Genomic DNA, 12,870 nt, shown 5'->3' on the forward strand with positions numbered 1-12,870 from the left:
CTGACTGTATCCATAGAGATACCATAAGGTTGAGGTTCCCTAACGTTACATATTTTCCTTGTTGTCCACACCCAGTCTATTGTTGCTGAACCCAATGCACTTTGAGTGTAGTGACGTTTGATCTTTAAAAAATCAGAATACAAAGAAACACAACAGCACAAGTAAAAGTCTCCTTAAGAAGTGACTCGGAACAAACTGAAACCACTCGATCCACAGGCCATCACTGCCCCAGAGCCCATGCCATCAACCTGTCAACCTGTCAATGCAATAAAAACAGAAGCACAGATCTACTGCTGTCACTACATTTCCATCTTTCTTTCCAGTCATGCATAAGAGAGACTCCAGGCGTGGAAAAGAGATGAAGACTTAACAACAAGCAAAGAATAATAAATTCCCTTAGCAATAACTGTAACCTCACTTATGATTATGTGTGTAGGGTTGGGTATATTTCTAAGGCGCCAATTCTCGTATCATCTTGAATATCTAAACCATGAAGGTACTATGTGTAACCAGTGTGTACACATCAGGTGTACGTAAGTGTACTAAACATAAGAGAGTGTAGTCTTTCTGGGTCGGTTGCATAGCACTCCTCGCCCTCATCAAGCGTTCTCCTCCGAGCGTGTTGAGGCTCAGGTGTCTTGGAGGAAGATTGATAGATTTCATGCTCCTAGAATCACCACTGGTTTTATTTTCATCACATACCACAGCAGCTTTGGTCTTATGCCAAAGATGTTAATAGCTTTAAGAAGTTAGTAGCTAGAAGCTACTCAAGTTAATCCAACTAATTCCTTTTCAAAAAACAATCAATACCCAGTCCCCCTTGTGTGTGAACGCTTTCTGATTTTATTGTGAGATGAGCAATACTCCATTCTCTGTTTCTCAGATGGAGGTGATAGGAAGTGCTGGTATGAGGATGGAAGGCGATGCTGGATCCTCTGCAGTGATGGTGGGAGTTGGTGCAGCTGGAGTAGGAGGTGGAAGTTCAGGCTCAGGGCAGGGCACAGTGCTTCACTTCTTGTCCCGGCTCAGACGCCACGCCAGCCTGGAGGGGGCCAGCCCCTACTTCACCATCAAAAAATGGAAGTTTGACAGCAGTCACAGAGCAGCCAGTCTGGACATGAGAGGTAAGAGTGTCGTTCTTCAGTCATATTCCAACAGGTTGCATGTACAATTTAGTTATCCTGTAACTATTTAAGGGTGTAATAAGTAGCGTAGCGTAATAAGAACCAGCACCGGGATCTTGGGGTTGAGGGTTTGAGCCCTCTCTCGGGTCACTGACTATCAGGAGTTGGACGTGTTCTCACTGTGTCCGCTTGGGTTTCTTCCTACATTCCATAAAACAAATGTTAGTAGGTGGCTTGGCTGTGCAAAAGTGTTCATAGGTGTGAATGTGTGCCCTGTGATGGACTGGTGTCCTGTCCAGGGTGTGTTCCTGCCCTGTTCCGCCCAGTGATTCTTGAATTCTCAGTTCTCAGTGAATGAATGACTACAACTATTTAAAGAGAAGCTAAGATAAATGGTTATATTTGATTTTAAAAAGTGACAAATTATATAAATGCCATGGTAAATCTGCTTAATTACAATTTGGGAAAATGTATTCCAATGTCATATTTTAATTGATAAGGACTTACAGTGACATTATTTCACGTTTTTCTTTTTGTCTCGTTCGAATATAATTAAATATATTGTAAATGTACCACTTTTAATTTGTGCTGGAGAATGCCTCATTCACTACTGTTTACTCGAGAGTGACACATGACATCCACAGGAAAGCCAGCCTTAAGCACTGCGTAGGGCTCAATGAACAGGCCTTTGGAGACCAATCAATACTGGATCAATAGGTGTGTTGGTGGAGTAGCTCGGCCGATAAGACTGAGTGAAGGCTGACTGCGAGTTGGGAATGACTCAGAAGGGGCTGCAGACAGAGGGGAAGATGGAGGGATGCTGCCTGCTAAATTAATGATGTAATAATTGCATTATCCTTCACCTGACGTGAAAGGTCAGCGAGTGTGGCATGTTCATTTCCTCCTAATGAGCCCTAGATCCCATTACATCCTGTTATTACTGCAGCACGGGTGCACTGGACAACCCACCGCCTGGACACGGTGACCTCCCTGTGTTTCGCCATTCTATTGTGTACATACTCTGGTTTCTTTGTTTCTGTTCTTCTATCTTTCTGTCTAGAGCAGTTGTGACAAGAATTATCGTCAATACACCTTGTCTGCAACAAGCAATCCATGTCAGTAAATGCTGTTTCAGTATCCATAAAACTACAGGGAGTTAAAAAACAAATATTATAAGAGAGGTAGGCTCAGGGCATGGTGGTAAGTTCAAAGTATTTCACGCTAGGATTTGTACGAGTAAAATAATCCATGTGCAACCCAATTCTACACATACACATCAGCTCTCAGAGCAAAAATAATCCCAGCCTTTTCAGCTTTGAGAAAACTCAAACATAGCAATGCTTGAAAAACGTAAAGAAAATCCTAACTTTGAGGAGTTCCCACGGTGTTGGCTGGGGGTTCCCTCCATGTGCTTGAGTTTCCTTCCACAGTCCATAAACACATGTTGGTACGTGGATTGGCTGTTCAAAAATGTCCATATTTGCAATGCACTGGCACCAAATCCAAGTTGTGTCCCCGCCTTGTGCCCAGTTATTTTGAGCAGGTTTTGGATTGGCCAAAATGAAGAGAAAATGAATTAATTACAACTACTTCTGCTATGCACCTCTCTCTCTCTCAGGTTCTCCACGGAGACGGACATTTCAGAGGCAGAGAGCAGCAAGTGAAACTCTAGATCAAGAGGAAGAGGACTCTCCACGACTTGGGGCGAGTGGGGGCAGTGACTTCCTGCTGTGTGCCCTTCCCTCTCAGTCACAGTCTGACCCCCCTAGGCGACTGTCTGCTGGCTCCTTGGAGCCGTCCACTACAAGCTGTCCACCCCCACCAGTTGCCCTCAGCAGGTATAGCCTTGCTCCAAATCCTTTGTTCACACCGAGTAATTTTCTGTGCCTTGAACCTATGCGTTCTGCGCTTTACTCGCTGGAAGTCAGGGCTGAGTACAAAATATAAATCTCGTAAATTGTCACACAAGGACAATACATTGCTGTCTTTCTCATATCATTATATTTCCACCACATGTTGAAGACTGGATGCTGAAATGCTTTTTCTATATTTACGTGAACTGAGCACTTAATTGATTTGTACTTGTGAGTTATTTTGGGCTCAGTACCATTTATCCTCCATTCACCAAATGAGAAATTACTCACAACAGTAATGTACCCAAAGGTCTGAGCAGAATGCAATCGATAGTTGTGGCGTCCCATTTCATAGTCCAGTTTAAAAGGCCTACAATAGATGCATTATCATTGAGAATTGTGTTGTGAAGCAGTTCCCACTGTAACAATAATTTACTTTAACTTGGATCTTCTGTAGGTTAGAGATTCAAGCTGTCTTGGAAGTGAGTCGAGAAACAGAGGAAATTACTACTCCACCATCCCACAAGCTCCCAGAATCTGTCAGGCCTCAGAGGGAGGAAGAGGTCGAGGATGGAGATGGAGAGCTCATGTTAGGAGCAACAGGAGGAGAAGGCACTGGTGCCGAAGGATGTGCTGAATTTGGCTTGGGGAGCAGGCAGGAGAGCCTGGAGCAGCCCAACCTTTACCGGGATATCTGGAGCCTACGTGCATCTCTGGAACAGTATGCATCATCTGACTTGAGCAGCAATGACAGAGATTCCACACGCAGTGATGCAGACAGTGTCTGTTCACTAGGTGCTGCTGGGATCTCCCGAACAGGTGTGCCCAGTTACCAATCCCAGGATATTGACGATGAGATTGATGGTGAGCTACCATTTGATGACATTGGGAAGGATGTGGGAGCAAGGAGGAATGGCAGGGACAGTGTGGATTCCGAAAGAGGCAGCGATAGTGAAGCAGGGAGTAGGAAGCTTCTGCAGATGGACAGTGGCTATGCCTCCATCGAGGCTCCTTGCAAGGCCCCGGAGGAACTTCGATTGTTCGGAAGTACATCTGGCAAGACGGCGTCAGAACGCAGGCGGTTCTTCACTAACGCTGGTCGGAAGGGAACAGTGTGCGAGAGCTTTGAGACCCGGCTGTTCAAAGAGGAGCTAGAAGAAGAAGCTTCAGAGAGCAGCGTTAGCGTAGAGTCAGATGCTCTTGTTACTGAACCCCAAAGTAGACCCAGTGTCTCGCCCAGAGAAACATGCGAACAGTCGCAGACTAAGCCCAGGCCACGTTTCCGTCGCAGAGACTACAGCATTGATGAAAAGACGGATGCCCTTTTTAACGAATTTCTGCGGCACGATCCTCAATTTGACCAACAGGGATCGCCCTCCCTTCGGCATCGGCATCGATCAAGGATCCATCTGCGCAAACAGTGGCAGCGTGCCAAGCAGTACAGCGACCCAGGAGGAGCACGCTATTCGCCGTCCCTTGAGAGACAGCGCAGTTATGCCCTGCGGAGGGGTGACAGTGCCAGTTACCCATTGGACACGCGGTACCACAGCACTCTGCCACGTATCGCTAGTGCTGCAGATGAGGAGGCTAGTGAAGGAGTGGCCAGCGAGGGAGCAGCCAGTGAAGGTACTGCTAGTACCACAGATTCACCCGATGCCCACAGTGCTGGGCCAGCACCTGAAGACAATGCCAACAACAGCAGCAACAACAGCAGTCCTGTAATAAAATCAGCAAAAGAGGGTCGTCCTACGGCGTTCTTTTTCAGCCCTTCGCAAGACAGCACTGTAGAAGGAAGTGAGATGCTGGAGGACTGCGTGAGTGCTGAGCACCCTACGGAGACACACGGATGGTCAGGGATGGCAGTCACGGACAGCAGTCCATCAAAGATGGGTATCAGACAACAACACACGCATACAGACACTGTCATTCGTATTCCAGAAAACCTTCATCACGTGGACCAGAACCCTATGGACAAAGGCTACGTGCACACAGTAGTGGACATAACTCCATCAGATAAACTAGTGAGCAATCTGAATGAGCGGCTGTACACCAGCCTGAGGAGGACTCAGGGCAGCCAGGAGTGCATGGTGGCAGTCACTCGCACTTCTCCAGACTTTCAGGACTAGGAGCAAGAACAATAGTGGCACTTCGACCAATCAGAGACATGAGTAGATGGTCTATTTCAACAGGACATCTTAGAGTATGGAAGAGATGAATTACACAAGCTTGTACCCTTGAGATCTGAAGGCAAGACTTAACGACTCTATCATATTCTCAGCTGTCCTCAGATAAATAATGCATCTGGGATATTGATGGCAACTCTGATCCCTTAGGCAGGGGTTACTGGACAACCTCGAACTAGAGAAAACGTAGTAAAAACACTATCCCAAGGACAACTGTGTCAAAAGGTGACAAAGTAGTTGTTTTCTTAAAGAGGTTAATGTTATCCCTCCTTGCACATTGCACTGTGAAACAAAGTAAAGTTGGGTGCTTCTGAAAACATACAATCGCGGGGCAAGTTAAAGAATAATCCGGCAGTAAGAAATAACTGCATAAGTCAAATTGCACTTTCGCTAATTACAACAAATGGTAAGGAATCAGGGCAAAGCTTCATTCCCTCTCGAAATAAGAAGTAGGCTATAAGAGATACTTCTACTCAAGTATCCTAAAGTGGCTCCTCAGTAAATTAATTATGACTGAATGAAGCCCAAAGAGTCTCCAGATCCTCTCTGCACTATTTTGAGACTTCAGCTCTATTCCAATTTGGTCCTAAGACTCTTGCCCTATCAGTGAGTTTCTGGCAATAGTGATAAAGAAAAAAAATATATATAATCCTCTTTTCTCATCCATGTCTGAGATGGAAGGAGTTCATCCATGGTATAATTCCCCATTTGACACTTAGCTCGACGTTTAATGAGTCTAATTTTTGCTAAAGTCCCTTATCAACGCTTGCTTTGGCTTTGTTGATGTTAACACGGCATGTCATGCTTGTGAAGAGCAGCGTCATCTTAATGTCAACAGCATACATTTAAAATGAGGATGGAAGGATGGAAAAGAAAACTGCACTTTTGATCAAGAGGGGTCGACTTTAACGCTCTCTTAGATTAATTCTCATCATCTCATTTTTCAAGTGTCCTTGTTTGTATGGTTTCCACTTGACACTGAGATCAATTTTGGGAGGGGCTTGGAGAAAGAAATGTTTCAAGTGTCGGAACAAGAAATCAAATAGTCACTTTCCTTGTTTTGTACTTTAATATTATTTATTGATTTTGTAGGTTTAATTAATTAATTCTGGAATTGATCAATGTCTGTTCATTTCTTAGAACTGCAAACGTGTTTTGTAAATCTGTAAAGAGTGTACAGAAGGCAGGAGACAGAGTAAGCACTTGTCAGAACTGAGTGCGTTGGCAAAAGTCTTAGCGTTCTTGGGGGCTGTAACAGAATGTGATAGGTTTCCAAATCATGTTCAAGGTCACTTTATGTACATTCCAAAGTGTCTTGATGATCTTGAATTTTATAGAATTGCTCCAGGTGCCAAAAGGGTTCTCCGGAGTGATGCCATTGAGCTAACTAACGTATACAGGTCTCCTGAGTGGTGCAACGTTGGAAGACCACCATTGTACCCCCCACAAAGGCACAACTGGTCTCACAATCTTATTAGCATGATGCTAGCCAACTCTGCTTTCTATTCAATAGTGTAAAAGAATTAGCAGTGTCCTCCTCCTAGCATACTGATGTTTGTTTGTCAGTGGTTTGTAAGATATGCTTCAAATGACCCGTAGAAAGCATTGAAGGAGACTCAGCTAGCAGATGGAATTGGAGATGCCTAATGGAGGTTTTATCATACACTACTCTACTCTACTCAACTCTGCTCAAGCTTTTTGGTTTTCCATTAGGCAAATTTGGTACCTGATACCTGGAACTGGGTATTTTTTTTTAGTACCGCCTCGCTCATGGTTCTGAGTAACCCAAGTAGGGACTAAAATGTGTTTAAATGTTAAATTTGCAAACTGTTGACAGGCCAGAAAGACTTACATTTACAACATTACAAAAAGCAGACATCCAGCACAGACTATTTGTAGGTAAAGCTACAGTAGAGATCACATTTCTTTTAAATATTCTAATGCACAATGACCGCTCATGCCATTGTTGCAGTTCCAAAAGCCTGCGGTTCCTGTTAAAGACAGTGCTATGTGATGTCACTGGCTACATTTCAGGGGGAGCTTTGGTAGTGGAAAACCAACCAGGTACAAAAACTTGAATAAGGTTTAAGTGGAGATGTCATGCGGTGGAAAAGTGCCATAAACTGGGTAGAAAAACAGAAGTAAATAATTTAATTATTCCATGTTCATGGATTTTGTATGACAGTAGTTGGTGGGACTGGAGAACTGAAGACCCCGTCAGTGCAAGAACTCATTTGGGTCCCTCTATGGCAGTGGTTCCCAACCCTCTTCCTGGAGTTCCTCCTGCTGTACACCTTTGAGTGTCATTAATGCTCCTAACACACCGGATTCAGTTTAAAAAGCCAGCCTTTCACTGATGGGGGTGTATCCACTAAAATATGGCGGACACTAGCTCTCAGACCAGGACTGGAAAACATGGGCATTGGCGTTACTTAAATGGACTTTGGTTGGGGAAGCGTACACAACACTGGAAAGGTATACAGACTCAAACGGCAGTATTAGCTTATCACAGAACTAAACATATCATAGCATTATAAAACCATCTACAGAATGGTTAGACATTTCACTCAGCACTGCCATTCTTAATAAACCTTGTCTGAAGTTGTTGTTGTTCACCACTGCTTCCCAGTTACTCAGTCCTTTATCCTTCGCTCGGTAGTGCAGTTTGTATCCTACAAGAAGGCCCCATGGCGGTTCTGTTACACAATAGGCATCTGGGCATTTTAAATGCATCTTAAATATGTGCGTGCACTGAGATCGTGTCCCGACGGACATAAAATTGTCAGTGAGAGATTGATAATCATCCCATCTCTCATTTTTTTCCCCTTCTGGAGTCTTCTTTTCTCATATTACATATTGATTAGAGGCAGGGAAAGCCTGGCTTAACCAGCAGAGTGCTGAGAGAAGACATATAAGCCTTGTTTGGCTGATTGAGGTTTAGTTGATGCTGCGAGAGCACGTTAAGTGGCCCTGAAACAGTGCCAGTCATCAAATAATTCATAAGGTGCTATTAACCAGAAGTTTGACAAGCGGGATTATGGCCTTCACATCACACTGAGCTTTCAGACCCACACAGCTATCAATTCACAGTGTGATTACGGAACGTCTGTAAGCTTCTGCATCCCTGCCTCTAATGCGCCCTTCAGAACGAAGGTTCCTAAATGGTTCTAGCTTGGTTCTAGAGAAAAGAAAGTGGAGTAATTATTTCTCATTCATTTCATTTCCAAGAACGGGTTCTTTGGAGAATGGTCCATTAAAATGTTCATTGGGGGAGCTAAAAGTGGTAGAAGGAGTTATTTATATCGTATTGTGATAAGGTCAGAGAGTGCTCTCACAACCAGTAATTTTGTTATAATTGTTAGCATTTTAGGGCATCGTACCGAGAGGGATATAAGAGGGATAATGGTACATTGAAAATAAAAATCCTGACAACTGACCAAGGCCTGGAACACCACCGAAACCATCTGATTAGAAAAGAGAAATGAAAGGTGGCAGCATATGGAATAAATTCAACAATGTGGAGCCACCAGTTACCTACACAGAGGTCAGACACTGGGCAAACGACCCTGATTTTGCTGAGTGAACATGAAGCTTTTCCTTCCTCTTTTGCTTTACTCATATTTTCCATTTTAAAGCATCAACCCAAAGAGTGCTGAGGTTAAAATAACACTGGGTATGCTACACAGAACTGGAGGTTAAAATAACACTCGGTATGCTACACAGAACTGGAGGTTAAAATAACAGTAGGATACAGTGAGAACTAAGAAGTTCAGAAGCTACCTCAGACTAGAATGTGGCTTTATGAATAAGGGAAACTGCTTTTATTTGAATGTGCTGCTCTATTTTTGGTGTTTGCTGGCATCTATATATTTTTTTGTTTCAAATGTAATGTTTCCAACACACTGCCAGGGTCCATGTTTGAATATCTGAAGCAATAGACTACCATTTATGCCATTAATGTGTGCGACATCATATCTTTTTCTCTCTCCAATGCAACATCGGTGTACAAATATCTGAATGTGATCCATGTGTGTGGCCACATCCCATTATGTGAGGTAGAATAGTGGCTGGTCTTTGTGTTTGTAGCCTGTGGCTAACTGGCTTACTGACTCCACTGTTGCATGTGAGAACAAACGACAACATGCTACCTTCCATTTTCTGTAGCTTCGATGCTGTTTAGCATTTGAGCCCCCTTTATCATCTCCCTTCTCTGAATAAATGGTTATGAATTCCTACTTTTTTTGTTCAGGGGCTTATTTGTAAAGCTCTGATAACTAAATATTTAAATTTTCTCTTTTCTTTTGTGCTAACGACCTTGTCACTTTATAAGGGCAACGCACTATGAGTTAATAACAGGAAATGACAATGTATACAGTTTTAATTTTACGTTCTCTCAACTGAATAAAAAGAGAAGCAGGTATCACACACTTAACCAAACACAATCATGATTTGGGAGTGGCTGAATCCATATTCTGTTAGCTTCCAAGCCTGACTACCTTTCATTTGCTTTAAATACCACTAGCTAGCTCATTTATTGCTCACAGATGAGTCTACTTGTCTCTTATAACTAATTAGCATCATGACTTGACAGCCCTCTTTAAGCTTACCTATAATGGCAAGCTACCCCCAGCTTATGCTCTACATTGGGCCACACCCTGCTAGCTTAGATGTCATGGTGAGCTAACCCTGAGCTAGCATACTTTTTTGCAGCAAGCTAGCATACAAAGAAACAGCACTTACCGGTTGAAATAACATACAGGAGCCAGTTTTGGGTTCCTAGTAGGCATGTGTTTGAATAATGGTGTGAGTGAAGATGATTAATTAGCTTTTTAATTTATTTATTGATTGATTTTTACAAAATATACTGGATGGAGGCAGTTGGTTTTTAAAGAAAAATATTTACTGGGTTGAAACTTCAGCATGTCAGATGGGCTTATGAGAGTTTGGTTTCTTCTCTACGATCCAAAATGGACTCTTGAAGCTGCTGGAACAAAGGGAGATGAACCTTCCCTTTTTTAAAACAAATATGCTGCTTGTGTTGGCTTCTGCTATTTAAGTTAGCGAGCCCCACGCTTTATCTGTCCATCTTGCTTGCACTCTGATGCATATGACTCAAAGGTTACATTACTCCTCAACCCATCTTTAGTTCCTAAGGTCAGTAACTCATCTTATTCCGACACTGCCCCGGATCTGACAGCTATTCAAGCTTCTCCATTCTCCTTTGATGAGGAACAGGGTTTCCAGCGTGGGTGTTCTGGCTATAAATTGCACTGTCTTTGCAGCGACCAAGAGAATTTCAGGTGCCCTTCAACAGGGTAATTGTCACTTGTGGGCTGACTTTAGGAGCTTATCTGTATGAGACATTTGATTTGCAACAAACACATGTCAGGTGTTAACAATCAGATTTTACTGAGCCACCACTGACACGTGGATATCAGTGCGGTCTCCATGCAATATTAAAGATTACAGTTATACTTCTAACCATCACGCCAACCATTTTGTGGTCTCTGAGACAGTGCTGACTAGCTTCAAGATGACTAGCTCAAACTACCGTTATGCCCTAATGAAATATTTAATATTACAGAGAGTAACATGTTCCAGAAAAAAAAAACACTTTAGTACCTCAGATTGACTGTAAAATAACTAACTTGAAAGTGATAACCCAGTAAACAAGGAACATCCCTGGACGTTCAAAATAGGTCTAAAAGTAGCCTGTCCGTCAAGGACATATTTTAAACGTCAATGGACGTCCAAAACAAATATGCTGCTTGTGTTGGCTTCTGCTATTTAAGTTAGCAAGCCGCACGTTTTATCTGTCCATCTTGTCCAATCTGTCCCCCTATTTTAAACGTCAATGGACGTCCAAAATCCATCTTAATTAGTTAGTTAAGTGGTGACCAATCGATAACGTCAGTGGACGTCCAAAATGCGTTTTATACAAGTAATTTATTTCGGGACCAATTCATAACGTCAATGGACGTCCAAAACACGTCTAATAGTCGTCTTTTCAACGTCTGTGTTTGGACGTCTCTTCAACTTTCATTTTCAACCTTAAGAGAACGTTGATTAGACGGCAGTCATTACGTTATTTCAACGTTGAATCAACGGCTAAATGTTTACTGGGAAGGCTACTGTAAAACAATGTATAGTCATCAGTCTAGAATTGTTTTTGGGATAAATTACTTTTGCAAAAGCATTTTATACGCAAATGTTGTGCAAGAGGAAAAATGCTTAATTGAGAGTCTGAAAATAAAAGTTCCTCTGCTTGATGTTTTCCTGACACAATGAATTTAACACATTTCTAAGTATTACTTCAATTTCCAAATTCTATTTTTGGATCCACTGTATGTGAAATCCTTAGTCTTTTTTAGTCAGTGTCAGAAAGCGAGTCTACTTCAGATTATTTAACAGCTTGACATGGTTTGAGGCAAGTGTGAGATGATGTATGCACACAGCCTGCTTTCATGCAGTAACGTGTGGGCTCGAGAGGGAAGCATTAACACTCCTGACACAGTGCTGTGGAGGCTCTGCCTGGCCCTCTGCCCTTCTGATCGCGGATCGGTCATAAGTGTAAGTGTGTGTTCACTGCAGCAGAACCTGAGTCGTGAAAGGAGCAGCTCCTCATCCCCTGTGGGCCGTCACAGGGATCAAAACCAGGGTGAGTCAGCGCAGCAGTGGCATAACTGGTGTCTTTGGAGCACAAAACAAATGGAGCAAAAAAGCCTTCCCCTCGATATAAAAAACACCAGTTCATGGAGAAACATCAACATTTGTTTGTTTACTCAGTATTAAACATAGTATGTCCAAAACCTTTGTAAACCACCCTAAAAAATCTGTTTGTTCAGCTCCTTTTACGTCCACTCACTGTGAATGCAGAACTCTGCAGCTGCTGCACATGAGCTAAAGGTCACCCTGCTCAATGACACGTGTTGAAATAATCCCCATCCTGTCCCGGGCTGTGAAACTACGTTTTTATTTTAATAATGAAGCCACCATTCAGTACCTTTGAGATGAGTTTGAGTGATCCAAATCTAATTATCCATCAAATCCTCACATCACATTCCAGCCTCTACTGTAAAGCTGTTCCAGAAGGACAGAAGCAATTGTGGCAGCAACTAGGGGGCAAAGGAAAAGTCATTTTAGATTATGTCCCCAAATTGTTGGCCACACCGTGGATTGGCTAAACGTTTACATGTGTTTTTATAAATGCCTCAACACTGCTAATAAAGGATTCTTTAGGGATTTACACTGTACAGGGGGTCCTCGACTCACGACGTTGATCCGTTCCTACGTCGCGTCTTAACACGATTTTCGGTGTAAGTCGGAACATACGTACATACTGTACGCTAATAACATCCTGTAAGCACTTATCCTATCCTAACACCTATCCTCCTCGGTCCCGAGCCGCGTAACCGTGTATTCTTCCGCCGCGCACACCAAACACGAAGTTCACGTTACGACGCAAAACCACTTAAGTCGAAACAAGACTTTACAGTAAATGGGAGATGTGTCGTAACCACGAAACATCGTAACTCGGAATTGATGTAACCCGATGACCTCCTGTACTTAGGTTTGACATATTTTTATGTGATGGTGGCATGACAACTGTTTGGTAAAAAGTGTGATAATATCCCAGTAAACAAGGAACGTCCCTAGACGTTCAAAATCCATCTTAATAAGTTGGTTAAGTGGTGACCAATCGATAACATC

At 42.9% G+C, this 12,870-nt stretch overlaps 1 protein-coding gene across 3 annotated transcripts in view; it reads left to right on the forward strand.

Moving 5' to 3' along the window:
• LOC136679447 (voltage-dependent calcium channel beta subunit-associated regulatory protein-like) overlaps positions 1–9,375 on the forward strand; it is a 113,373-nt gene extending 103,998 nt beyond the window's left edge. For all 3 annotated transcript variants that reach the window (XM_066657966.1, XM_066657964.1, XM_066657965.1), the window contains 3 exons: positions 884–1,124; positions 2,743–2,962; positions 3,435–9,375. In XM_066657966.1, coding sequence (XP_066514063.1) covers positions 884–1,124; positions 2,743–2,962; positions 3,435–5,103 — 2,130 coding nt within the window. In that variant the 3' untranslated portion in view covers positions 5,104–9,375. The remainder of the gene's footprint in view (positions 1–883; positions 1,125–2,742; positions 2,963–3,434) is intronic.
• The last annotated feature ends 3,495 nt before the right edge of the window (positions 9,376–12,870 follow it).

This window comes from Hoplias malabaricus, chromosome Y (genome assembly GCF_029633855.1).
Source record: "Hoplias malabaricus isolate fHopMal1 chromosome Y, fHopMal1.hap1, whole genome shotgun sequence".
Classification (NCBI taxonomy): Eukaryota; Metazoa; Chordata; class Actinopteri; order Characiformes; family Erythrinidae; genus Hoplias; species Hoplias malabaricus.